The sequence below is a fragment of the Canis lupus genome, chromosome 35, assembly GCF_048164855.1.
Source record: "Canis lupus baileyi chromosome 35, mCanLup2.hap1, whole genome shotgun sequence".
In the NCBI taxonomy this organism is placed as follows: domain Eukaryota; kingdom Metazoa; phylum Chordata; class Mammalia; order Carnivora; family Canidae; genus Canis; species Canis lupus.
The window spans coordinates 17,745,135-17,771,302 of record NC_132872.1 but is presented as its reverse complement, the minus strand read 5'-3'; the positions used below and the strand labels follow the sequence as shown (position 1 = coordinate 17,771,302).

The 26,168-nt window shown below is 37.9% G+C and overlaps 2 protein-coding genes across 2 annotated transcripts in view; one reads left to right on the top strand and one right to left on the bottom strand.

The window, feature by feature from the left end:
• The first annotated feature begins 815 nt into the window (after positions 1-815).
• HHLA2 (HHLA2 member of B7 family) lies at positions 816-16,765 on the top strand. The gene is given in 10 exon segments (XM_072812241.1): positions 816-1,367; positions 3,322-3,360; positions 3,363-3,496; positions 3,498-3,583; positions 5,946-6,018; positions 6,020-6,223; positions 6,225-6,282; positions 9,154-9,261; positions 11,479-11,534; positions 12,284-16,765. Coding segments are annotated over 10 exon segments (858 nt in total). The 5' UTR covers positions 816-1,303; the 3' UTR covers positions 12,320-16,765.
• Positions 9,428-26,168, bottom strand: part of MYH15 (myosin heavy chain 15) — a 154,194-nt gene continuing 137,453 nt past the window's right edge. The window contains exons 39-41 of the mRNA XM_072812239.1: positions 17,683-17,778; positions 16,640-16,774; positions 9,428-14,568 (exon numbers count right to left, since the gene is read on the bottom strand). Coding sequence (XP_072668340.1) covers positions 14,551-14,568; positions 16,640-16,774; positions 17,683-17,778 — 249 coding nt within the window. The 3' untranslated portion in view covers positions 9,428-14,550. The remainder of the gene's footprint in view (positions 14,569-16,639; positions 16,775-17,682; positions 17,779-26,168) is intronic.

Sequence of the window (26,168 nt, the reverse complement as noted above, 5' to 3'; positions counted from 1 at the left end):
AATCTTACTATTCAGAAATAATCATTGTGATACATCTTTTCATACATTATACATGCAAATATATCAACAGGAAAAAATATAAAGGTCTTATTTTCATAGCTAATACTATTTTACAAGTTTTTGCTTTGCAGATATCTTATCTATTGCTCTGAGCTATTGGAGTGATAACTTTGTCATATTGCAAATGCACTCCCTGCTTATTTTAATATGTTCTTGTTGCTTTTCCAATTTTTATGTAGACATATCTATAATAAAAAAAATGTATAGTCCTGTTTAAAAAGGCCCTCTTCCAAGGCCGTGTGCACAATTATTTTTTCTAGTATTTAAAAGGTAAAGATGAAACTCTAAATTACACTATCAGGTTTTACTTTGCTGTGATGAAGGACTCTAATTGTATTTTTTAGAATAATTATTCTTAAATTTTATATCCTACAACAAATTTATAACACAACTTTTTATTAGTATGGATCTCAAATGATTTCTTTAAAATTTTCTTTTAGAGGTTTTAAAAACTAATTATATGCTATTCTTTAAACAAGCTATTTTTTAAAAAAAGTAAAAATTATACTCCTATCATCAGAGAAAATCAGTTACATTTTACTTATTTGGAATTATACAATATAATATAGTTTGTAGTTTGCCATCTATATTTTATGTGTTTTAGTTTTTTGAACTCCTCATTGTAAACCATGATTTTAATGACTGCCTTACGATTTGTATTATGAGAATATATTTCCAGATTTTGTTTGTTTTTGTGTGTGATTATAAATAACATCGTAGTCAACATCATTGGTGTTAATATTTAATATACTAAAACCAAATTCCATTGTAGAAAGCTTTAAAAAAAAAACAGAAGCTGTTAACCAGAGAACCGCTGTTGAACCCAAATCTTTATTCATTCAATAGCCATTTTTCAGTATCTCCTATATAGTAGGCACTGCTTTAGATGCGAAATCTGCTCTGCAGAGTTAACATCCTAGTGTATATTTAGTGATATGTCTGTCTCTGATGTACAGAAATGTGTGTGCTTTTACAAAGAGACTATGCTATTTACATGTTACCTTGTAATCTGGGTTTTCTCCTATAACATTAAGAACTTCTTTCCATGCCATTGAAACCATCTATCATCATCAACCATATATCATCTTTAATGGCTGCAGAATGATTTGTGTGGATGTGGAGTTTATTTAACTGATCTCCTATAGTCAGATACTCTTTCGTTTTCTTTTGTTTGCATTTGAAATCTATAATATGCACATTTTGCTTGTCTTTGATATTATAACTAGTATGATCTCCACAAGACATGAAGGCACAGGCAGGGCTGTCTATCGTCCTCATTCTTGTACCATCTCTAAGTGGACTTCAGGGTGAGTTCCTTTATAATTACACCCAGGTATTAGTTGTTTGTACCACTAGATAAGACGAGCACACAATGCAAGGTAGCAGTTTCCTCGTTTCCTCTGTAGCCATAGTATTGTGAACTTTTCTAAAAGATCACTTAATGAGAAACAGGAAAACAGACTGGAGGTCCTGCGTGAAGACTAAAAATGGTATTTTCTCCTGTCTACTCTAAGGCTTTTTCTAATCTGTTACCTGCTACCAGATATAAAATCACTAGAAAGGCAAGTTTGATTGATTGGTAATTGATTTTTTTTTTCCAAGTGTAAGGTTGGTACTTAACACTTAACAGAAGGCATTATCCACTTTGCTTGGTCCTGTGATGAGCCTTTTTAATTATCCAGGGGAACATAAGAGGTGTTTAGTAGAGCAATTAGGGAAATTGACAAAAACCACTCCTCTCCCCCCCCCCCCCAACCCCCAGCCCCACTTTTCTGTGTCTTTCTCTCACTATAATACTCCATCCCTCTAGTTCTTTGTACAGAAATAAACTAAATCCCTCTGAGGGAGAGAAGTGGGACATAGCAGAGTGGAAAGAGGCTCAGAGAAGGAAGCAGAGGAAAAAGACTGTGACAAGGCCACTGAGCACTCAATTCTCCCATCTTGGGTGGTCTAGTTTCCTCCATCATCTGTAAGATAAGATCCTTTGTACTCCTAATATTCTAAAATCCATAGATTGGGTACACAATATTTAAAATGTTTTGTGAATTGGCCAAAGAAACTGGAGCTACCTTCAAGGATTATGAAATGGTTAAGTACATTTTCTTTGCAAAAACCTTGATTGTGATGAATCCATCTGCTTTTCAAAATTCTGAAGGGACAACACCTGGGTGGCTCAGCAGTTGAGCGTCTGCCTTTGGCTTAGAGCATGATCCCTGTCTGGGGATCGAGTCCCACATCGGGTTCTCTGTGGGGAGCCTGCTTCTCCCTCTGCCTATGTCTGCTTCTCTCTGTGTGTCTCAGGAATAAATAAAATCTTTAAAATTCTGAAGTTAATAGTAAAAAACTGTATATAAATTATAAATATATATGTATGTGTATATATATATTATATCTCAGGATTATTAGACTTCTAGATTTATATCCAGAATAATATTCCTTAACTATATTGCAGTTGACTTGTAGGATATCTTGAGAGATGTCCTAAAGGCAAAATAAATGAGTCACTCCACCTCCCCTTTTTGGACTCCTGCTCATGTGTTCCCTTGCTTCAGGCTAACGTCTGCATATTCCTAGCAGATTCCTGAATCCAGTATTGTCTTCTACATATTCCAAATATTTCCTAATGAAACCAAGTCAAATTTGTTTTATTATTGTCGGCAGGCTGACTCTAATTAGCTGGATAAACTAATTTGTTATTGTAGTAGATGTTAGAAGTGAATGTGCTCAGGGAATAGAAATCAACAGGGATCTGTTGTGTACATAAAATACGGTTGCAGAAATTCTAACACAAGTTTTGTGGGTTGTTCCTAGTAATCAGACTACCAAGGGTTCTTGATAAGTGTGGTCTGTAAGTGACCAGGCTGCTGACCCAGGATAGTTCTGCTAGGTTATTCTGATAGAGCCCTTGATAAGCACCCATCACTAATTCTCTTCATAACTGCTCTTGATTTTTTAGATACATTCCTTTTAGCTCCCCCCAATCTTGTTAGTACTGATGAAAAGCAAATAGTCCTTGGAAGACTTGGTAAAGATGTAATTCTTCCTTGCTCATTTGAAAGTAAGCCTAAACTTGTAGGTAACCACACTATATTTTAAGTTTCTATAGAGCTTTTGTTTTGATTTTCCTTTAGTAAATGCCAACTTTTGCTCATAAAGCTTAGCTTTTCATTTCATGAATATTAAAATAATAAGTGTTCTGCACAGATGGCTTAAAAAGAAGCTAATGACAGTCCTTCATATGTCCTCCTCTCTCCCTCCTAGCTTTCGTCACACCTGGGATCAAGTATGAAAAGAGGAACACAGCTTCTTGATGTGTGGTATGTTAAGTGTTTATCCTCATCCACTTATCACATGGAAAATGGACAATACACCCATCTCTGAAAGCAATGCGGGAGAAATTGAATCTTTAAGTCTTTTTTATGTTGATAATATGATAAAAAATTACAGGATCAAATTTATCTTATGAATGTACCATGGAAAACTCATTGCTGGAATAAACATGGATGGGGGGATAGACAATGAGAGGGTAGGCTTCGTCAGGCTTTCTGTGTGCATGTGCTATGTCAGAGGTTGAGAGGAAATGAAGATTGACTTACAGGAAAATAATGGAACACAAAAGAAAGAAAATGCATTTGCATCAATAAGAAGACCAAGATTGCAGTCCTATGTCTAATATTTACTGGCTATGTTCCCTTAAGCACTCATTCTTATTTCTGAGCACAAGCTCCTCACTGGGAAGATGGAAGTAATTCCTACCTATTAGGTGTTTGAGTTGAAGGAAAACATATGTGAAATGGGAAGTAGCAGATCTATTCATGAATATTATTCTCTATGATTCATCTTCTAAATAGGATTTTCTACCTGCATTGTATTTCAAAAGATGTGAGAAGAAAGCTTGCCTATTAGGTCACAATCTGTGATGGTTGCCATTCTTTCAACTAAACAAAAATTAGTTCTTATTATTGCTTCTGTTTATTCTCTTTACATAGTATTAGCCCATTAAGCTTTATCAACAACTCAATCATAGCATGAGCAGTTTTCAACACTCCTTCCTCTCATTTATTTGAACTGAAGGTTTGATCAATCTCTGCATTTACATCCTACCATTTAAGATTAAGAGGAAAAATTAATTTGACATCTCTTATCTAATTTCAAGGAAAAATGTTTTATATTTTAGAAGCAAAGCAAAAGGTTTTAGTAAACCCCCATCATATGGAGAAATTGGAGGTCAACTATCCTTTTTGGCCTCTTTTCCTGAGTTTTATATTCTCAAAGTGCTTGCCAAGAAGACCCTAAATTATGAGTAATTCACCACCTTTACATAATTTCAGCGTCGAAGGCCTGGATGTCCAATGTTCACTTGTCTAGGCAGCGATAGAAACATGGGAAAATGTTGGAAATGTTCATGTTAAATTGTAAATTTTTCTATGGAAAATCGTATTTTCTCATATTTATTCAGAATTGAGTATCCAGAAGTATCCATGGTTCCTTATGCTCAGTGCTATGTTGTCTTGCTGAGTATTTATTATATGCCAAGTTTGTTGCTCTCAGACTATGAACTTAAGAATGTGGACACTTGGGATCCCTGGGTGGCGCAGCGGTTTGGCGCCTGCCTTTGGCCCAGGGCGCGATCCTGGAGACCCGGGATCGAATCCCACGTCAGGCTCCCGGTGCATGGAGCCTGCTTCTCCCTCTGCCTGTGTCTCTGCCTCTCTCTCTCTCTCTCTCTCTCTCTCTGTGACTATCATAAATAAATAAAAATTAAAAAAAAAAAAAAAGAATGTGGACACTTACTCATTTCTGGATCCACAGCATATAGTACAAGCATTTAAAAATTAAACTAGGAAGGCAGCATAGAAAGGGAGCAATTAATTCTGTTCACTATGGTTGGCTATAAATAGGGTTGTTAGAGGATATATGCCTAAGGAGGCTGCAAAAGCGCAGAAGTTTAAAAGAATAGTAGGATTTTCAGCGAACATAGGCATTCCAGTTTAAAAACACACACACAACAGAACAGAGGAGTAAATATTGCTTGAATTTGTAGAAGTGTAAGTGGTAGAAGGTGAAGCTCAAGTTATAAGAGATAAGCCTGGAGATGGAGTCGAAAACAATATGGAAGGCCTGATGTCGGTTAAGGCACTTGATCAGAATTGCACAGGTGGTATGGAGCCAAAGAAGGATTTTTGAGGCATCAGAGAGGCTTGAACTTGCATCTTAGAGTGGCTTGCTTTGGCATCACTCTTTTGCAAGCGGAGTGTGAAGTGAGTGAGTCTAGAGCTTAGGGAGAAGAATTCACAGTAATCCACAGAGGTCAGCTCCCATAACTGCAGAACAGGAAGAACCAGATGGAGCTGGATCTGGAGGGGCCAGATGAGAAAATCCAACAGAGTCCCCCCTCTAATGGAGCTCAGCCCAGGGGGGCTCACCTGTACACAGTTGGAAACATATTTGTAATGTGCAGGAAGATAGACTTTGTGCAGAAAGTGGTTAAGAGGTAGAGACCATACAAGTAATAGAGACTACTAGAGAGTAAGTAGAATGACAAAAAGGGGGGAGGTGGGGTCCTGGGGAATACCGGCATTCGAAAGGTCAATAAAAAAAGAACATGGAATTCAAAAGCCTAGTAACTGGTAGCAACATTCTTGCGTGCTCACTGTCAGGCTGTAGGAGTTAGAAAGCAGGAGTGTCACCTCACTAGCTGGCCCCGGGTTAGGCCTCCTTGAAGGTCTAAACTTAATCATTGGGCAGTGTTAAAATGGTGGTGTCACAGCTTCTTTCAAGAAACACATTTCCAGAGATATTTCTCAAAGCATTTCTAAGTGTAGCTTAGAAAATTCATTCGAAAATTGTATTTTCATTGATGTTTCCTTTTCTACCCTGTTTTTAGATGACCTTCATAAAATGCAAAGTGAAAATGTTTCACTATCATGTGAACTTGCAAACAGTATTTTTTTTTTTTTTTTTTTGACTGAATCATGATTTCATAGCCAGTTGGTCTAAAGTAGAAAAAGAGACCTCCTCCATCCTGGCTTACTTTCAGAGCTCCTCATGAAATATAACTATGTATGAACCCTGCATCTCCTGGAATAAAGAGCAAATAAACCGGAGTGACTTTTCTTTGACTTTGAAGGATCTTAGTCTTTCAGACAATGGGGAATACTTAATGCAATATTTCTTCAAGCAAATATAGCTTACTCACCATCCAAACGCTGCATGTAGTAGGTAAGATACAAGTAGAGTTGGATAATTGGTTTTGGCTATAGCAATAGAGATTGTGAATATCAAACAGGGAAAATAGGTTGGCATTTAAATAATAATTTTTATTAGTATTTCTGCAAATGTCATCTACAGGGATACTTTTGGTCAAGACGACAGACAGCCTCTTTCTTTCAGATACACAAAAGTCCTGCATTGAAAAAAAAAATTACTCTCATAAGATTTCTTTTTCATGATTTCAGGGCATCAGAAACAAAGAGGGAACCTACATGATTTGGTGACTCTGTAGCCTAAGCATCTTGAATTCCTGCTTACTGCTGTGCCTAACATGTGCTTTTGGGCCTGGGGTTTGGGGAGTTGAGGCTTCAGGCACAGTGAGAAGTTAGAATTGGGGCTCTGGAAGATGCTGGGGAAGCATGGTCTATGAATTTCGTGGAAACAGTCGCCAAAGGACATCGGAAGCACTAAGTGTACACCTGAGTTAGCTCATTTTTTACCTCTAGTGATAGCTAACTGCCAAAACTCTTTAAAATATCTCTAGTCCATTCTCTATAGAGTCATGGCATGTGTACCCATGGAGTCGACTTTCTAGGTGGGCTGTTTGATCCTTTTACCCTTAAGATATCAATTTAATATCATGGGACAAAGATATTTGAGTCAATGAAACATAGGTTTTAAAAACGTTTCTATCATTCTAGTTGTGAAAATTAGGAATAACAGATTTGGAGGTTTAGTGATTCTATGTAGTAAGATTTGGAGATAAGAACACCTGGTCTTTAGGTCAAGTGGTCTTCAAATAGCAGCTTCTAGACACTGAGGGATGATACTCCCTTTGTGTAGAGCTGTCATTATGAGAGTGCTGAAAACTGGGGTGCATTTGCCGCTCCTATTTTTCTCCCAAATGAGAATGTTAGTTTTATATAAAATATAAATAAGCTTACATTCCACTTTTCTTTTTTTTTTTTTAATTTTTATTTTTATTTTTTTTTATTTTTATTTTTTTTAATTTTTTAATTTTTATTTATTTATGATAGTCACAGAGAGAGAGAGAGAGAGAGGCAGAGACACAGGCAGAGGGAGAAGCAGGCTCCATGCACCGGGAGCCTGATGTGGGATTCGATCCCAGGTCTCCAGGATCGCGCCCTGGGCCAAAGGCAGGCACCAAACCACTGCGCCACCCAGGGATCCCTAATTTTTATTTATTTATGATAGTCACACAGAGAGAGCGAGAGAGGCAGAGACACAGGCAGAGGGAGAAGCAGGCTCCATGCACCGGGAGCTCGATGTGGGATTCGATCCCGGGTCTCCAGGATCGCGCCCTGGGCCAAAGGCAGGCGCTAAACCACTGCGCCACCCAGGGATCCCACATTCCACTTTTCAAATGTTGCCTCATGTTGGATTTACTTCGGAGAGTAGAAAAAACTCCTGGAAGATATGCTCTAAAGACCACATATGACCCATCTTTCTAACCAGGGATTTAATTTTTAGTTTACACAAAATGCAAAGCATCAGGACATTCCATCTCTGACAAAAGCAGCTTTTTAGAACCTCCCACCCCAAGTAAATCCTGGCCCGTTGAGACTGGAGGAGGGTCTGCCCACACTTCCCCTCAAGAAGAGGCATGTAGCAGGAGTTACCCAAGCAGGGCAGAAAAGAGGGCAAACACTAATATCCTAGACATTACCCTTTCAAAGAAATTAGGTCTTCTATTCTGAATCATAATTTTCTACTTGTTGTTTTGCCAGGAGATGCTGCAACATTTGAAAAGGAAGCCCAGCCTGGGGGCGGGGCGGGGGGGAGTTATGATTCCTAGAGTCTAGATCTACTTGATAAAGGTTGCATGGAACTGAATAATTCTTGTTAAATTTTGCTGCTGAAACACTTATGTGATGTTGGGCAAATCTCTTTATGGTGGGGGAAGTGAGGGTCATGAATAAAGTAAGAAAATGCTATACCTTGCAGGATTTTCTTCAGTAGGAAAAGTATGCATATGAAAACACTTCAAAAGTCAACATTTTTCCTTGAATTGCTCACTTTATGTGGGCATACAATTTCAGAATGGCACAAATATATGTAGAGACTAATGTTTTAGTGGTTACAGAACATTTCTTTATTAGTGAAGAGTATGTTCATAAAAATAGGCATCTGTCATATAGGGCTTTTCATTTAAAATAGCTATAAACACCTTTTCACCTCAAATTGGCCTGTGTGCTCTAATGCTTGCTCCTACTCTATGCAGAATGTAGATCACAAGATTAGCAGGTTCTGGTTTGAGGACTCAAGGTCTCCCAAGTTTCTGCCTCCTGGGGTCCTACTTCCTTTAATACTAATTACAATTACAGTTCAGCAAAGATGCTGGAAAAACCTTGGTTCCTCCAGTGATTCTGAGGAGCATCAAGCACCATTTTCCTGGTGTTTGCCTGTTACTTCTTGCTCAAGATGACGACTTCTCTGTTTCACTGATTTCCTCTGCACTGATCCCTGTACCTTTATGGCCCTGTCTTCTCCAAGCCAAGGGTGCACTCAGCTCTCCCTTCATCCTCCAAGGAGAATGCTAGGCTGAGGTTAGTCTGTAGTAAAAATTATTCCTTTGTAACGGTGTGTTAACTCTCTTTACAATGGAAAACAATAGAAACTCACTATGCATAATAGATTCATTGACTTTCAAGTTTGCAGCCTTTTTCTCCCCCACACCAGCCTTCTACAGACCGAGCCCCAAATTGGCTAAGATTCCATCTTATGCAGGTTTCCCAGAGTAAAGACATTGAGACTGGGCCGTATTTATGCTCATTAATGCAGAAATAACTAGTTTTTAAAATAGTAAAAGTGTTCTTCGGTAATTTTTCTTCCAGCTTATGGACTTTTTGTTTCATTTAGAACAGAATCAAAGTGGAACTGCCTGGATAATTGTTCTGTCATTGGTGACTTTGGTTTTGCTGGCAATTTGCATATTCTATATGTCAAAAAGATACCATTCCAGGAGAGGTAGGTATCTCATGGAGAATTGAGCTCTGTCCCTGGGTGTTCGGGTAGAATGTATCAAGGATGACCTGCAGCTAACCCTACACGGCTGTTGGGCATGTAAACAGGTCTGAATTTTCTGGACAGTTATTTGTAAAATCTATCAGAAATCCTTTAAAATGATCCCACATTTCTAGCTAACTATATTTCTAACAAATTTATTCTGAGTTAAATGGTCAAAGTTGTATAAGCACATGTATTGCAACAGACTGAAAAAATTTAAATCTGGCAATAAAATAATACACAGAATTATCAAAATTATTTTGCATTGAAAAACAGCTGGAAAGAAATAAGCTCAAACTAAAAATGGATGCCTTTGGAAAGCGTTTGTCCCCATGTCTAGACTTGCTTTAGTGCCTGCACTCTGTTTTCTCTTTCTTTGAGCTTTGTCTATAGTGCTACTGTTCTGTCTTTTATGGGGCTTTTTAAAAAAATCATTGTTACATTTTTAAAAATACTTTTCTAGATTTTCTGCAACAAACTTGGATTACTTATAGTAATTACTTATGGTAATTTAAAATGATACATTAAGATGTCATGGTTACAGGACTTCTTGGCTCTATTGACAGAATTAGATCTAGGAAAAACTTAGATCTACTTATTTCTACATTTTATAAACCAGGAAACTGGAATACAAGAAATTAGGGGCATAAAACAGACTTATGTATACCACTTAGGGTGATCCAGCTAACTAGTGGTAGAGGTAGATCTAGATCCTAAGCAGCTCTCTCTTATTCCATAATTTGTCTGAGAAGACTGAGTGTCCTGGGAGGTTGAAATTGACCCTTCCTCTGATTGATAATTGTCTTTTTGCTTCTGATGAGATTAGGGGATTTGGTCCTAACAGACAACTTTATTGAAGGTAAGATATTAAGTGTGACAGTGAGCAAGCATTTCACCAATTTTACACTGTGATTTTGTACTAATAGGTAGGCTAGCCTTACTTATTACTTGTTCCTCCTGTCCCTTAGCTGGCCAAAAGTAGAAAAAGATGGGCAATCATAGGCAAGGCTAGTTTGTGCCCTTTAGCAACCTCTGACCTCATATAATGATACTTGTGACTAGATTCAGGTTCAAATTATAGGACACTACATATGGCTCCAGAATGAGTTTAGTTTCTATACTGGACGTGTGCAAAAGTCAAGTCCCAACAGAAAACGACTGACACACTCAAAACTGTACACAGGGGAGCACAGAGGATAGTTCATTTCTCCAGAGCTTGGAGCAGCTGATTTGTTAGCAAAATCTAAACTTAAAAGGACAAGGAGAGGGTGTACTTTTACAAAACCCTGAAGAAGAGAGTCCTATAAAATCAGATGCCTTGTAGGGAGAGTAACTTTTACTTGAAGGACACAGCCAGACCAAGGTGACCTTACAAGGAAGATGCTGGGAGAATAAATATGTGATTTTGACCCTTCCTCTCTCTGCTCTCCACCCCAGCTAGAAGCCAGAGGGAAGACCTAGCTTGTAGAAGGAAGCCCTCCAGGTCAGGGACAGCAGGCTGGATTGATTCTGGAGGAGATATCAGCAAAAACAATGTTAGGGTATTTGCTACTTAAAAAAAAAAAAATAAAGCTGTATAGTTCTGTAGTTAGGTAGGCTGAAATTATTTTCCAAGCTGTTAAACTAAAGGCCCCCAAACCTTGCCTACCACCATGTCCTTGGTTGTAGTTTCATATGACAATGGTATGCATTTTCTTCTTTAAATTCCTTTTTCAAGAATTGTTGTAAAATACCCTTAGTCTAGGATAAGTATAAATTATCCTAGATTTTAGTGAGGCACAAAAGTAAGGCCTTCCTTAGAAAATGGCATTGTAACAAGCCCTTTGCCTTCACCATTGCTGGGCTTAACCATCACCTCCTTGGCTGTTATTTTTCCATTGTTAACAGGTAATAGGACTCAGGCCAACAATCCTAAAGAGCCAGGAATTCCTGGCCTGGTTGAACAGCCTTTATCCCTGGTTTGATGCACCTGAATCAGCCATAAGAATTTATTGCTATTTGTAGCTGATGAGGTATTTCTACACTGAATGCATTTTTAAGGCTGTTTGTTGGAAGAAAGATATGAAAGCGGGAGTAACTAAGCTGAGTCTAATAGCATAATAGTGCTGAGGTAGGAATAAAAGAATTTGAGTGTTAGAAAAAAAAATCTCTTTGCAAAGTTTCTCTCTTTTCCTATAGAAAGGTGCTCTGTCCATACTGAGAGGGCCAACACTGCTGGTGCTGAAGAAAACCAGGTAAAGCCTTTCCTTTATCAAACCATCTATAGCATAAGAATGCTACTGTATCAAAGTAATTGATTCACACATCCTCATGCAAGACTTTTATAGAAGGGAGAAAAGGGGTAAGAGAGATCATAGGATAACATAACGGGGGGGGATACAATTTGAGCGTTTTCCAATGTCTATTAATAGGTTCTACTTAAATAAGGGGCTGCCCTTCTCATTTCCTATCGTTATTTGTAGAGAAGATCTCCAATGGTACTATGCATATGACGGTGCACCACTGTACTCATTCTTTCAATGGAAGCATGGGACTGTACAGAAGTAGAAAAAAAAAAACCACAAAATAGAGAAAAGCAGATTACAGTTTCTGCCCAGATTCAGATGGCTGGCCTTTCATACTTTTCCAACCATTTCTAGGCTCCTTGGGCATTAATAATTCACTTACAAGTTATAGTTTGATTGCAAACTCAATTTAAAATGGAGTTAAAATATTTTGTTGCACACCTTTTATTATGATTTTAATTAATAATATAAATAAAAGCAAAGAGTTGGGTAAACTTGTTTTTCCTATTGGTTAAACACTAGAAGGGAAATTTAGACTTCATAACTATAACTGTCTCATAGATCTCTGATTACAGATGCAAACAATAGCTCTAAATATCCCCCCCTCAAAACAAAACACTGTTATTTAACACTTAAGATAAAAATGATTATTCCTACATGAACCATAGCCATTTCAAGTCCATTTTTCTTGGTTCTAGGCTATTTCAGCTCAGCCAGCTACTACAGGAAATTAAGACAGGACTATGTCAACACATGATGAGCATCTTTAATATTTAGTGACCTCTCTTTCCCTTTCTTCACTGCACTTCCAGCCATGGCTTGTCATGGCCTAATAATTCTACCATTGGAAAGACTTGCAACCATTGTCTGTCCTGCCATCACATTTACTCTTCAAGTCCTAATCATCACTCACTGACTCCCTACCTGCATCAAGATGATGAATTTCTGTATGCCAATTCAAACTTTCATTTGGTGACACTCCTCCCACCAAGATCTTGGAAGAAATGTATCCTTAAGTACTGATTCAAAAATCTAATCAGCTAATGAAAGGTGAGAGAACACAAAAGCAGAAATCACCTTAGTGAAAAGGTGAAAAACTGGGGCAATTGATATGCTAAGGTATTGTACTCCAGCTTTATGTGAATAGTTAATAGCAGTGTAACAAACTCGATTTAATATAGTGAGTCTTAGGGACTCCAAAGTGTAAAATGTCAGTATCTCCAAGACTGCCTAGAGCAAAAGGCCCTATCAACTCAAAAACTGACATCTCTGGGGTTAGGTTGTACCTTCCAACACCAGGTTTGCACAGCCGAGTGACATTAGCTTTGGAGATGATTTGATTCATTTTTCTGGCTCAGTTGTCATATTGTTAATCAGCCTTATAATAAATTTAGATTTCCATATAAATTTTTACACAAAGAGAATGGATAGCCCAGCTGACTTGATGATCTCTTCCCTTTTAATCAATTTATAAGAAAGAAAAGGCTAACCACGATCTTAGTGACTTAAACTTTGACCCTATAGTTTATAGGAGAAGACCAACCCCGAACTGTGTGTTAATGCTACCTGGTCTGATTTTCTCTAAGTATTTGCTATAATGTTGACAGGTATTTAGCATAAAGTGTTGATATCATTATTTAAAAAAAAAAAAAAAAACAACTTCAATTGTGAGGAGAAAATGCTCAGAACTGCTATATAGTCTTCTTACAAAATGGAAAGACCAAAGTCAACAAATCGAAGATAGTAGATAAGAATGAACCTGGGTCTTTCAATGCTGTTGAGCCTCTGAATTAATCTTAGAGCCATCTGTAGGAGTTAGGGTTGGGGTCAGAGAGGCAGAGTGCTGAGAATGACAGGGAATAAAGATTTATTATATAGCATCAACCTCATATAATTTTGGGCACTTGTGAAGAAGTCTATGTCAGGCTGTCCCCTCTGCAGCTGGGGCTGGACCTGAAGTAGCTGGAAGTCAGCTGTGCCAGTGTTCAGGATGGAGAGCTGGATATGGAGTGAGGATGAACTGAAATCTGCAAGAACAAACTAGGACTCGTATTCCTAGGCAACGCTAGGGGTGACCTGCTAGAGAAGCTGGCATCCAGTACCATGGAACCAAGCACACCTAGGCAGGACTCGAAGCTGAAGGAGGGAGCCTTACTGCTAACTCACTTTCTTGGACTGGGGTAACATTTGTCAGCTATGACAGTGCCTGGGGCCATACTCTGGCCTTCACAGCATAAAGTAGACAATTGCTCCTTCACTTCTCCCTCTCAAATCTGGTGAAAATTTCCTTGTGACCAACTCTAATCCAGAAGCACACAGAAAAAGGAAATGTACCTCCTGCTTAGATACATTGGCACAATACAAAGCCAATATCCCATCTATCACTGAATGGAGTGTCTTATATGAGAAGCTGCTTCAGTGTTGAAAAGCTACACTAACATGTGACCAAGCCAGGTGTAGATTAGGAGGATTTAATCTATAAATTCTAAGTGCTTGTGACTATATGTACACCACAGTGCTAGGATGAAAGCTGATCAACTCCTACCATTAGTGGCTGAAAACACAGACTCCTGAATGGATGAGTCAAGAAAAATTCATTAACTTTAGTAATAACAATTTACAACATACCCTAGGCCTCATGTCTTCTATAAATATTACTCATTGAGAGGCAATATGGACAAAAGAATAGGTATTCATTTTTTTAACTTCAGAATTTAAACAATTCTTACATTACTTATATTTGAGAATCTGAAAAATCCCCATTAACTTTGGAAGCAAAGATACTCTATTATATCTTCTAATCACCTTGTTTAAACTACTTTCCACACCACATAAACATTTTTTTAAATGCTTGTTTCAAGTGCAACATGTTTTTTTAAATGCTTGTTTCAAATGCAACCTAAGTTTTCCGTCATTAAATGGTACCATCCTTGTCCAGCCTCCATCCTTCATAAGCAGGGACTTCTTATTCTTCTTCATGAGCCTGAAAAACAGAATGAGTGTGCTCTGAGATTCTGTGACTTTCATTAGTGGAAAACATACCCAGAACCAAGTCTAGTCCTTTCCAGAGTAAGCAGGCCTTAGCCAAACTCCTCATTAGCTTCAAAAGGATGCAGGCAATTACGTGCATTACAGAAAGCAGACACAGGTAATTCATCTGAAGGACATGCTCGGGCATTCTCAATTTTCTGCCCGCCTAGCCTTGCTGGAGAAGGCAAGACCCCACATCTTTTGTGGGAAAGACTGTGGCCACATCACCAATTGGCTCCATGGCCCAGACAGACCCCCCCAGTTCTATCAGAAAACCTTTTCACTTGGTTTATGACAATTGAAAGATTTTCAGGCTTTCCTTCTGAGAATGGGAAACAATTAGTCATTGCACTGCCAAGGATGGTTTTCCTATTCATCTCGGACCTCTCAAGCAATTTCTGCTTCATTCATTTTATTCTTTGTTGGAAATAACTGTGACAAAGTCGAATACATTACATATGTTTTGCAGCCCTTTTGACCTCCTCCAGCTGAGTGCAAGCATAGCACATGTGAGGCATTTCCCTAAACAAAACTATTATATGGAGTTGATGGGCAGGCTCTGCCTCAAAGACCCCAAATCCAGTGCCATGACCCTTCTCAAATTGAGGGCAGAGTTCAAACCACTTAACTGGACCTCTGCACATAGGCCTTTATCCCTGAGACAATATTCAGGCAGCAACAAGAAATCTCTGGAATGTGCCAATGACTCATGCTTCTCATATTTAGATCTAAATATATTCAATATAACCAACTTTTAGATTCTCCTTCAAAAGAGCTTATTTTGACCTCCTTTCAGGTAGTGTTTATTATGGACAACCCTATCTACTTGTCTTGCAGAGTTATTAGTAATTCGTTTTAAATAAGAGGACCAGGCATGTACCAAATTTTTAAAAAATGAAATGGTGCCTATCTGTGCTAGGCATCTGTGCTAAATGCTTTATATGCATTTCATGAAGGGCAGCTAATGTCACATTATCCAGTATCATTTAATTCATTTCTCTGAAAGCCAGACCTCATTTAAAAACTGTGTTTGTGGGAAATCTCAGTAAGAAAGCTGAGGCTGACTATTTTTGGAAAACTCCCAAATTTATATGTTGAAATCTCAATCTCCGTAGTGATGGTGTTAGGAAGTGGGGCCTTTAAGTCATGAGGAAAGAGTTCTTATGAATAGGATTTCTGCCTTTTAAAAAGGGCTTCTTCCCCCCACCCCACCCCTTTTACTATGTGAGTGCAAAGTGGAAAAAAAAAAGGCCGTCTCTGAAGAAGTGGCCCTCACCAGATACTGAATCTGCTAGCATCATGATCCTGGACTTTCCAGCCTCCAGAAACTATGGGAGATGTTTGTTATTTATAAGCCACCCAGTCTCTGGTGTTCTATTATAGCACCCTGAATAGACACTGATCTTGACAAGCCTATAATTCAGTGGTCTTGTCATGCTGCCACTTTGCTAGTAAAATACTTAAGGGAGCAGCCCCTATCCTGGGATCAGAATAGAAGTGTTGAGAACCACAGATATGGAAATATCTTTCCCCCTGTTTTAGGGATTAAGCAGAAAGCTAGAAAGGACAAGTGCCTTTATTCTCCACTGCCTCAAGTTTAAACCTCACCACCCAGGTCTCCATACTGATACAGTATGAAGTCATGTATTTGTCTACATAGAAGGACTTCACTTAGTTTCAAGCAGATCCATCTGTGCTTTTTAAATCCTCTTTGCTCTCTGGACTCCTGACTGTTCTGCACAAATGAATCCAGGATCTGGAGCTCCGAGCCCACAAGTTCATCTGGAACTAAGCATTTGCGAAGTATAAATACAATATACATTCCACTCAAATGCTTACCACTTCATATTACCTGGACAATAAAAATTTAGTAAATATTGGAAGACCTTAGCAGAACCTACTTTAAAGTCTTTTAAAAAATAAAGAGAAAAAACAAATTTCTTGTTCTATTGCTCTGTGTGATGACACAAGCCCTAAAACACACATGCTTTAAGAATTACAACAGAGTTGAATATCTGACATACCTTTTTTCTAAACTCCTTTGCTTTGATCTTGAGTTTATTGACTTGAGATTCTGCTATCTCTGCCCTTTCCTTAGCTTCGTTCAACTCATGTTGCTGCTTCTTATACTTGGAAAGATATTGATTGGCTTGTGCTTCCTATAAAAATAAAAAAAAGAAAAAATATCCGTGCCTGCATAGTCATTTTTTTCTGCTTTGACATGAAAAAGTTGAAAAATGTGTGAAAGGAATCTAAACTTCTGAGTATTGAATGGAATATATTTTGGTCTGATATATAAGGATTCAGACTTTCTAACAGACATTAGATTCATTTTTATAACCATCGTTCTCTGGAAATTTAGAATCTGCTTAGGATGTTCCACTAATTGGATATAGTATGGCTCTCACAGGCATGTTACATGTAAGAAAAACCACAGTTGTTTTATAATCAGTTAAACATCCTAGTTTACCTTTGAGTAGAGGGAGGTTTATCTTGAAAAATTATACAACAGGTAATTTTTAGACATAGCAGGTTTTAGCCTGAATCTTTGAAATAATTCAAAATCCCAAAGAGATATTAGGCATAAGCCAATGTATATGGCACTAATGAATTACATGCTATGTAGCTATGGCTATAAACCCAGGGTGGGCAAGTACATTTCAAAAGTTGGTAGTCTGGGCCATAGTTATGTCCAGGCTCATCAGGAAAAAGGACTATGAGCCACATTTATGCTCACCCAAGGTTCTGAGGTGAGGAAGGCCCCAGGGTGGCTACCTGACCAAAAATTCACCATCCCTATATGACACCATATTCTTAACTTGACTCATTTCTTGCAATGCACATATTTGAGTGTAACCACAATGTGAGGGTAAGAGCTCTGGCTCCCTGGAGTGGAAAAGTAGCAAAATTTCTGAGCATGGGTGATAATTCTCATTTGAGAAAAAACTAGAGAATGAACAGACTTTAAGCTGGGCTGGTCTTCTCTAGACAAAGTGCTTACCTATCTCCATTAATCAAAAACAATGGCTAGGAAACCTGTAGGACGGCAGCAGCCCCAAGTACTTACTGCTGCCTCCATTTGCTGCTTGTAACTTTGTACTTGTAGCTGAAGTTTATCCATCAGAGTCTGCATCCTGCTCAGATTTGTCTTGTCTTCCTCTACCTGAAATGCATAGATATGTATATGAAGGCGATTTGAATGATCCAGAAGTCTATATTGGGAGTTGCGTCATGAGAAAATAAGAGTTAGGAAACGTTATTAAACAATATATCTGATTTGTGATTTGAAAAATGAGTCTAACTTTACTCATCCCAAGGTTTTTTTTTTTTTTTTTTTTTTTTTTTTTTTAGATTTTATTTATTCATGAGAGACAGAGAGAGAGAGAGAGAGAGGCAGAGACAGAAGCAGGCTCCATGCAGGGAGCCCGACGTGGGACTCGATCCTGGGTCTCCAGGATCACGACCTGGGCCAAAGGCGGCGCTAAACCGCTGAGCCACCCGGGCTGCCCCTCATCCCAAGTTTTGAGAAAGTAGCACAGCTCTGAGTACTAACAGCCATTGCTCCTTATCCGCCACAGAACTCCACAATCGCCTTTGCTGAAATAGAAGTTAAAGCCACTAGTTTCAATTCAGTCAGCAGTCCTCCTATCCTAACCAAGCTACTACACCTGCCTGTGGTTTCTCAGTAGGAATGAAGTACCATTGTTAGAAACCAGTCCCTCTCTCTCACTAATCAACTCTTCCCTTGAACTTTCTAACTGACTCTTGGCCTTGGATAATGAAACTATTGAAAAGGTAAGTTTTCTGGAATTCTGGTGTGGGCATCAGCAGAGATTGGAAAATTCTATGAGCTGTGGGGATGTTGATGTATACATTCTCATTGCTTCCATTGCAATCCAGGCATGGGATAGAGAAAGGAAATCTAGTAAGATAGTGTTTCTCAACTGTGCTCTACAGAGCCTTGGGTATTCTGAGGAAACAGGAGGGCAGGTAAGATTCTATATGTTCTCCACTTTCCCATGACCTTTTAACTAGAGTATTTCCATTTTGGAACTGGTGACCTTCCCAAAAGAAGAATATTTCAACTGGCTGATGGTTGAGATACTGATCTAATCAAGACCTACCCTTGCTGCTCAAATTATTTTCCTGTTTTCATCTTATCTCTTTCATCAAATGTTAACACCTTTGGTGACTTTCATGGTCTTTCCACCTACCTTCTACTGCCTTCCAGAAACCTCCTCCACTCCAACTATGTTCATCTCCTATTACCTCAGAGCTCTCCTGCTTATTCCTTCCTTTATAAGTTCAGTCAATATCCCCTCCCCCAGACACAGCACAGAGGCAACAGATAGAAACACCTAGCCTTTCCATTAAAGAGGTCTCTTTGCTTATCTTAGTAGCTGCAGGCTAGGGGCAGGCTTCTAATTTAATACACATCAAGGAGCTGACTGTGATATTCTCTGGAGGCTGGAGAGGAAGGTAGGCATCATATTCAAACTTGCCCTCTGTCTCACTCCAGGTTTCTGATATCTCTCAGAAAGGAGCCTGTTTTTTTTTTTTTTAACAATTTATTTATTCATGAGAGGCACAGAGAGAGAGGCAGAAACAGAGGAAGAAGCAGGCTCCTCAGAGGGAGCCAGATGCAGACTCAATCCCCAGACCAGGATCACACCCTAGCCAAAGGCAGATGCTCAACCACTGAGCCACCCAGGCATCCCAGAAAGGAGCTTTTAAAGGTGTGTTTGGCACCTTAGTTTTGTGGCTGCTGCCGAGAGAATACCCCATGAAGGCATGGCTCTGGTGGCCAGTGCGACTTATGCTCATGGGTCCCATAGGACTACAACAAAAACTGCTTAACCAGCTGCCGTCTCCCCTACCATGGCACAACATAGAAGTAGCGTACTTAAATGCCATCATTCTGTAAAAGAGGCCAATTCATTTGTCTTACTAGCTATGACCAAGAAGCTGGCTTCTAATTTAATATACATCAAAGGGCTGACTACAATCTTCTCCAGAGACTGGGAAGCTGGTGGGAGCAAGCTTTATGCTTTCCATCTGCTTCACTCTAGCTTGCTGATGTTGACAAGAAAGGAGCTTGTGCACAGATCTAGTGCCCTAGATTTTGTAGCTCTGCCCAGAAGACACATCCCTTGGCAGCCTGGCTCTGATGGCCAACAGGACTTGTATTCACAGGATCAATGGGTTCGTAGCAAACAAAGAAATCATTCTTACATAGCTAGTACCCCAAGGCTTAGCACAAAAAAAACAGAAATGTCTATCTCCTGGTTTTCCTCTAGAAGAGATATATTTGCATATTTTAAAAGCTTCAACCTAAGGAGCCAGCTTCCAATGAGCCTGCATCTAGGTACCTAGATCCACCCCCTTTGGGACACTAATAGTCTGGGACACCCTCAGTTATTGGGAGGCACTAGGAACAAAGAAGATTGCTTGGATAATCATAAAGGTTTTAGAAACAACCAAGAGCTAGAGCAGTGTTAAACAATAAAGATCATCTCCTACATGAGGTCACTCTTTCAAGACTAGGAGAGGTATCTTTTAGGTAATGCATAGAAATTAGTACAGAGAGGCAAAGAAAATGAAGGAACAGAGGAATGTTCTCCAAACAAAAGAACAAAATAAAATCTCAGAAAAAAGAGATCTACCTGATAAATGATTTTTTTTAAATCAGGCAAGTGATTTACCTGATAAAGAGTTCAAAATATTGGTCATAAAGATGCTCACCAAGCTCAGAAGAATGAATGAACAAAGTGAAAATTTCAACAAAGAGACAGAAAATATAACAAAGTACCAAATGGAATCACGGTGATGAAGAATACAGTAAGTAGACTGAAAAGTACAACAAGGGGGTTCAACAGCAGAGTAGGGGAAGAAGAAGAAAGGTTCAGTGAACTTGAAGACAGGACAGTGTAATTAATCTCATCAGAGCAGCAAAAAGATAAAAAATGAAAAAAAGTGAAGATAACTTAAGAGACTTATAGGAAAACATCAAACAGACTAACATTTGCACTATAAGGGTCCCAGAAGGACAATAGAGAAAGGGGCAGAAAACATTTGAAAAAAAATCATGGCAGGAAATTTTCCTAACCCAGGGAAAGAAAAAGACATCCAGATCCAGGAAGTTCAGAGACTTCAACATGCACAATATTAGATAGTCAAAGACAAGGAAAGAATCTTAAAAGTAGCAAGAGAAAAACAACTTGTTACCTACAAGGGAAACCCCATAGGACTATATAAGCAGATTTTTTAGCAAACCTTTTCCAGGCCAATAGGGAATGGCATAATGTGTTTAAAGAGCTGAAAGGAAAAAAAAAAAAAAAAACAAAACTCAATCAAGAATACTCTACCTGGCAAAGTTGTCCTTCAGAACTGAAGGAGAGATGAACAGTTTTCCACACAAGTAAAAACTAAAGGAATTCAGTGTCATTAGAGTGGTCTTACAAGAAATGTTAAAGGGACTTCAATAAGCTGAAATGAAAGGGCACTACTTAATAACAGGAAAATGAATGTATAAATCTCACTGTTAAGGATTTGTAGAATTCAGGATAATATAATGCTGTAATGATAGTGGGTAAATAACTTATATATCTGGTGTGAAGGTTAAAAGACAAAACTTCCAAAATCTGTTAATGAATCCACAAGATAAAAATATGTAATTTGTGACATCAAAAACATAAATGTGATTAGGGAGGAGAATAAAAATATAGAGCTTTAGAATGCATCCCAACTGAAGCTTAAAATAGACTATTATTGGGGCACCTGGGTGGCTCAGTGGTTGAGTGTCTACCTTTGGCAAGGTTGTGATCCCAGAGTTCTGAGATTGAGTCGTGCCTCAGGCTCCCCACAGGGAGCCCGCTTCTTCTTCTGCCTATGTCTCTGCCTTTCTCACTGTTTCTCTCATGAATAAATCCTTAAAAAAATAGACTATTATAAATATAGGTTGTTCTATGTAAGCTTCACAGTAACTGCAAAGTGAAAACCTACAGTAGATACAAAAATCTATAATAGATACATAAGAGAAAGGAATCTAACCACACTGCAGAAAATCATCGAATCACAAAGAAAGCAAGAACATAAGAAAGGAACAAAGGAATCACAAAACAGCCAGAAAACTAACAAACTGGTAATTATGTACATTCGTATCAATAATTACCTTAAATATAAATGGAACAAATTTTCCAAACAAAAGACAGAGTGGCTAAATGAATAAAGAAACAAGACTCATCTACTTGCTGCCTACAAGAGACTCACTTCAGCTCTTAAGACACACAGACTAAAGGTGAAGGAATCCAGCAAGATAGTCCCTGCAAATGTTAACCAAAATGAAGGTGGGGTAGCTACACTTCTATCAGATAAAACAGATGTTAAGACAAAGATCTTAATAAGAGACAAAGCCATTATATAATGATGAAGGGGTCAATTCAACAAGAGGATATAGTATTTGTAAATATGCATCAATATAGGAACATCTACCTATTAGCAAATATTAGTCTCTTAAGCAAATATTAATAGACCTAAAGGGAAAAATAAACAATAATATAAAAATAGGAGGGGAATACCCGATTTTTATTAATGGATAGATAATACAGACATAAAATCATTAAGGAAACATAGTCCTTAAACAAAACATTAGAACAGATGGACTTAACAGACTGTATATGTTCCAACCAAAAGCAACAGAATACATGTTATTCTCAAGCATGTGCACAACATTCCTCAGAATAGATCATATGTTAGACTGCAAAACAAGTCTTAATAAATTTAAAAGAATGAAATCATACCAAATATCATCTCTGACCACAACAGTATGAAACTAGAAATTATTAAATAAATTTGGAAAATTCACCAGCATATGAAGATTAAACAACATCATTAAACAACCAATGGGTCAAAGAAGAAATCAAAAGAGAAATAAAAAAAATACCTTGAAGGCTTATATGCAACTAATAAATTACTAAACTCTATCTCTCAAGTTAAATAAAATATTCTTTAAAATACTCTCATGCTATAGTGTTCATCACATAAAAGTTTGTACCTCTAATTTCTTCATTTTGGGTATTACCTCTTATCAATATAAACTTTCTTTTTCTCCATTTTAAAAAAAATACCCTGAGGAAATTGGATATAGAAATACAGCATACCAAAACTTATGATATACAGCAAAAGCAGTTCTAATAGAGAAGTTCATAGTAATAAATGTCCACATTAAGAAATGAAGGAAGAGCTCAAATAAAAAAAACTAACTTCATGCCTTAAGGAATTAGAAGAAAAAACAAAGACCTATGTTACTAAAAGGAAGGAAATAACAAAAATCAGAATGAAAATAAATGAAGTAAAAACTAAAAAGACAATAGAAGGGGCACCTGGGTGGCTTAGTGGTTGAGCATAGCCTTTGGCTCAGGTCAGCATCCCAGGGTCCTGGGATTGAGTTCCACACCCGGTTCCCCATAGGGAGCCTGCTTCTCCTTCTGCCTGTGTCTCTACCTCTCTCTGTGTGTTTTTTCATAAATAAATAAATAAATAAATAAAATCTTTTAAAAAGACAGTAGAAAAGACCAATGAAACTAAGAGCTGTTTTTTTAAAGATAAACAAAGTTGATAAATATTTAACTAGACATACCAAGAAAAAAATGAGGACTCAAATAAAATTAGAAATGAAAGAGGAGACATTACAGCTGATGCCACATAAATAACAAAGGATCATAAGAAACTACTATAAACAACTATGTCAAAAAAATTGATAACCTAGAAGAAATGAATAAATGAATTCAGTAAAGTGGCCATATATGAAATTAATATACATAAATCTGTTGCTTTTCTGTATACTAATAATGAAGTAACAGAAAGATAAACTAAGAAAACAATTCTACAGATTCAATGCACTCCTTATCAAAATGCCAGTAGTATTTTTCACAGATCTAGAACAAATAATACTAAAATTTGTAGAACCACAAAAGACCCCAAATAGCCAAAGCAATCTTGAGAAAGAACAAAACGGGAGGTATAACAGTCTCAGATTTCAAGATATACTATAAAGCTATAATAAAACATTGTGGTATTAGCATGAAAATAGATACATTGATCAATAGAATAGAATAGAGAGTCCCAGAATAAATTTACAGCTATATAGTCAGTTAATCTATGACAAAGGCAGCAGAATATAAAATAAGGAATGACAGTCTTTTCAATAATTGGTGCTAGGAAATCTGGACAACTACATGCAAAGGAATGAAACTGGACCACTTGTTTTTACATTATACACAATAATAAACTCCAACTGTATTAAAGACTTAAATGTAAGCCCTGAAACCATAAAACTCCTAGAAGAAAACATATGCAGTAATCTCTTAGATACCAGCCTTAGCAATGGATATATACATATGTCTCCTTAGGCAAGGGAAATAAAAGCACAAATGAACTATTGGGATTAGACCAAACTTAATAGCTTTTGCACAGCAAAGAAAACCATCAACAAAACAAAAGGACCACCTACTGAATGGGAGAACATATTTGCAAATGATTTACCTATTGAGGGGTTAATGTCCAAAATTTATGGAGAACTTACATAACTCAACACCAAAAAACCAAATAATCTGATTTAAAAATGGGCAGAGGATCTGAATAGGTATTTCTCAAAGAAGGCATATAGATGGCCAACATCATTAATCATCAGTAAAAATGCAAATCAAAACTCCAATGAGGGACGCCTGGGTGGCTCAGTGGTTGAGCCTCTGCCTTCAGCTCAGGGAGTGATCCTGGAGTCCCGGGATTGAGTGCCGCTTTGGGCTCCCTGCATGGAGCCTGCTTCTCTCTCTGCCTCTGTCTCTGCCTCTCTCTCTCTCTCTCTCTGTATGACTATCATAAAAAAAAAAAAAAAAAAAATATTTAAAAAAAAAAAAAAAAAAGGAATGCAAAGGATCATAAAGGGGATCCCTGGGTGGTGCAGCGGTTTGGCATAAAAAAGACTCAGACATAAAAAAGGATGCAAGTTTCCCATTTGCAGCATGGACCTTGAAGGTATTATGCTAAGTGAAATCAGCCAGAGAGAAAGATAAATGCCATGTGATTTCACTTATACGGGTAATCTAAAAATCAAAATGAAGAAACTACATAGTAAAAAGAGAATCTTAGATACAGAGAACTAGTGGTCACCAGTGGTGGAGGGATGGGCAGAAAGGGGTAAGGGGAGTGGGAGGTATAGTCTTCCAGCTTTGTAATGAATAATTCATGAGATGCAAGGCGCAACAGGGAATATAGTCAGCTACACTTGTGGAGAACATAGCATAACATCTAGAGGTGTCAAATCACTGTTGTACACATGAAACTAATATATTTTTGCCATCTATACTTTAACAACAACAAAATTTTAATTAAAATTGATAAACTTTTTGCTAGACTCACCAAGAAAAGAGAGTGAGGACTGAAATAAATAAAATTAGAAATGAAAGAGGAGACATTACAAGTGATACAACAGAAATGCAAAGGATCATAAAGGGGATCCCTGGGTGGCGCAGCAGTTTGGCGCCTGCCTTTGGCCCAGGGCGCGATCCTGGAGACCCGGGATCGAATCCCACGTCGGGCTCCCTATGCATGGAGCCTGCTTCTCCCTCTGCCTCTGTCTCTGCCTCTCTCTCTCTCTCTCTGTATGACTATCATAAAAAAAAAAAAAAAAAAAAGGAATGCAAAGGATCATAAAGGGGATCCCTGGGTGGTGCAGCGGTTTGGCGCCTGCCTTTGGCCCAGGGCATGATCCTGGAGACCCGGGATCGAATCCCACATCGGGCTCCCGGTGCATGGAGCCTGCTTCTCCCTCTGCCTGTGTCTCTGCCTCTCTCTCTCTCTCTGTGACTATCATAAATAAATAAGTTTAAAAAAAAGTCATGCAAAGGATCATAAAAAAACTATTATAAACAGTTTTATGCTAAAAATTTGGATAATTTAAAAGAAATAGATAAACTCTTAGAATATACATCCTACCAAGACTGAAGCATGAATAAATAGAAAATCTGAAATCAAAAGCAAGAAACAACAAATGTTGGCAAGGACCTAGAGAAAAAGGAAACCTCTTGCACGTTGGTGGGAATGCAAATTGGTGCAGCCACTCTGAAAACAGTATGGAGGTTCCTCAAAAAATTAAAAATAGACATATCCTATGATCCAGGAATTGCACTGAGTATTTACCCAAAAAATAAGAAAACACTAATTCAAAGGAATACATGCACCCCTGTTTACTGCAGCATTATTTACAATAGCCAAACTATGGAAGTGGAAGCAGCCCCCGTGTCCTTTGATAGATGAATGGATAAAGAAGATGTGGTTGTGAATATTCACAACCGTGAATATGTGCCGTATTATTGGTATGTTATTCAGCCATAATAAAGAATGAAATCTTGCCATTTACAACAACATGGACAGATCTAGAGAGTATAATGCTCAGTGAAATAAGTCAGAGAAAGACCAAAACCATATAATCTCACTCATATGTAGAATTTATGAAACAAAACAAATGAATAAAGAAAAGAAGGAGGAGACAAA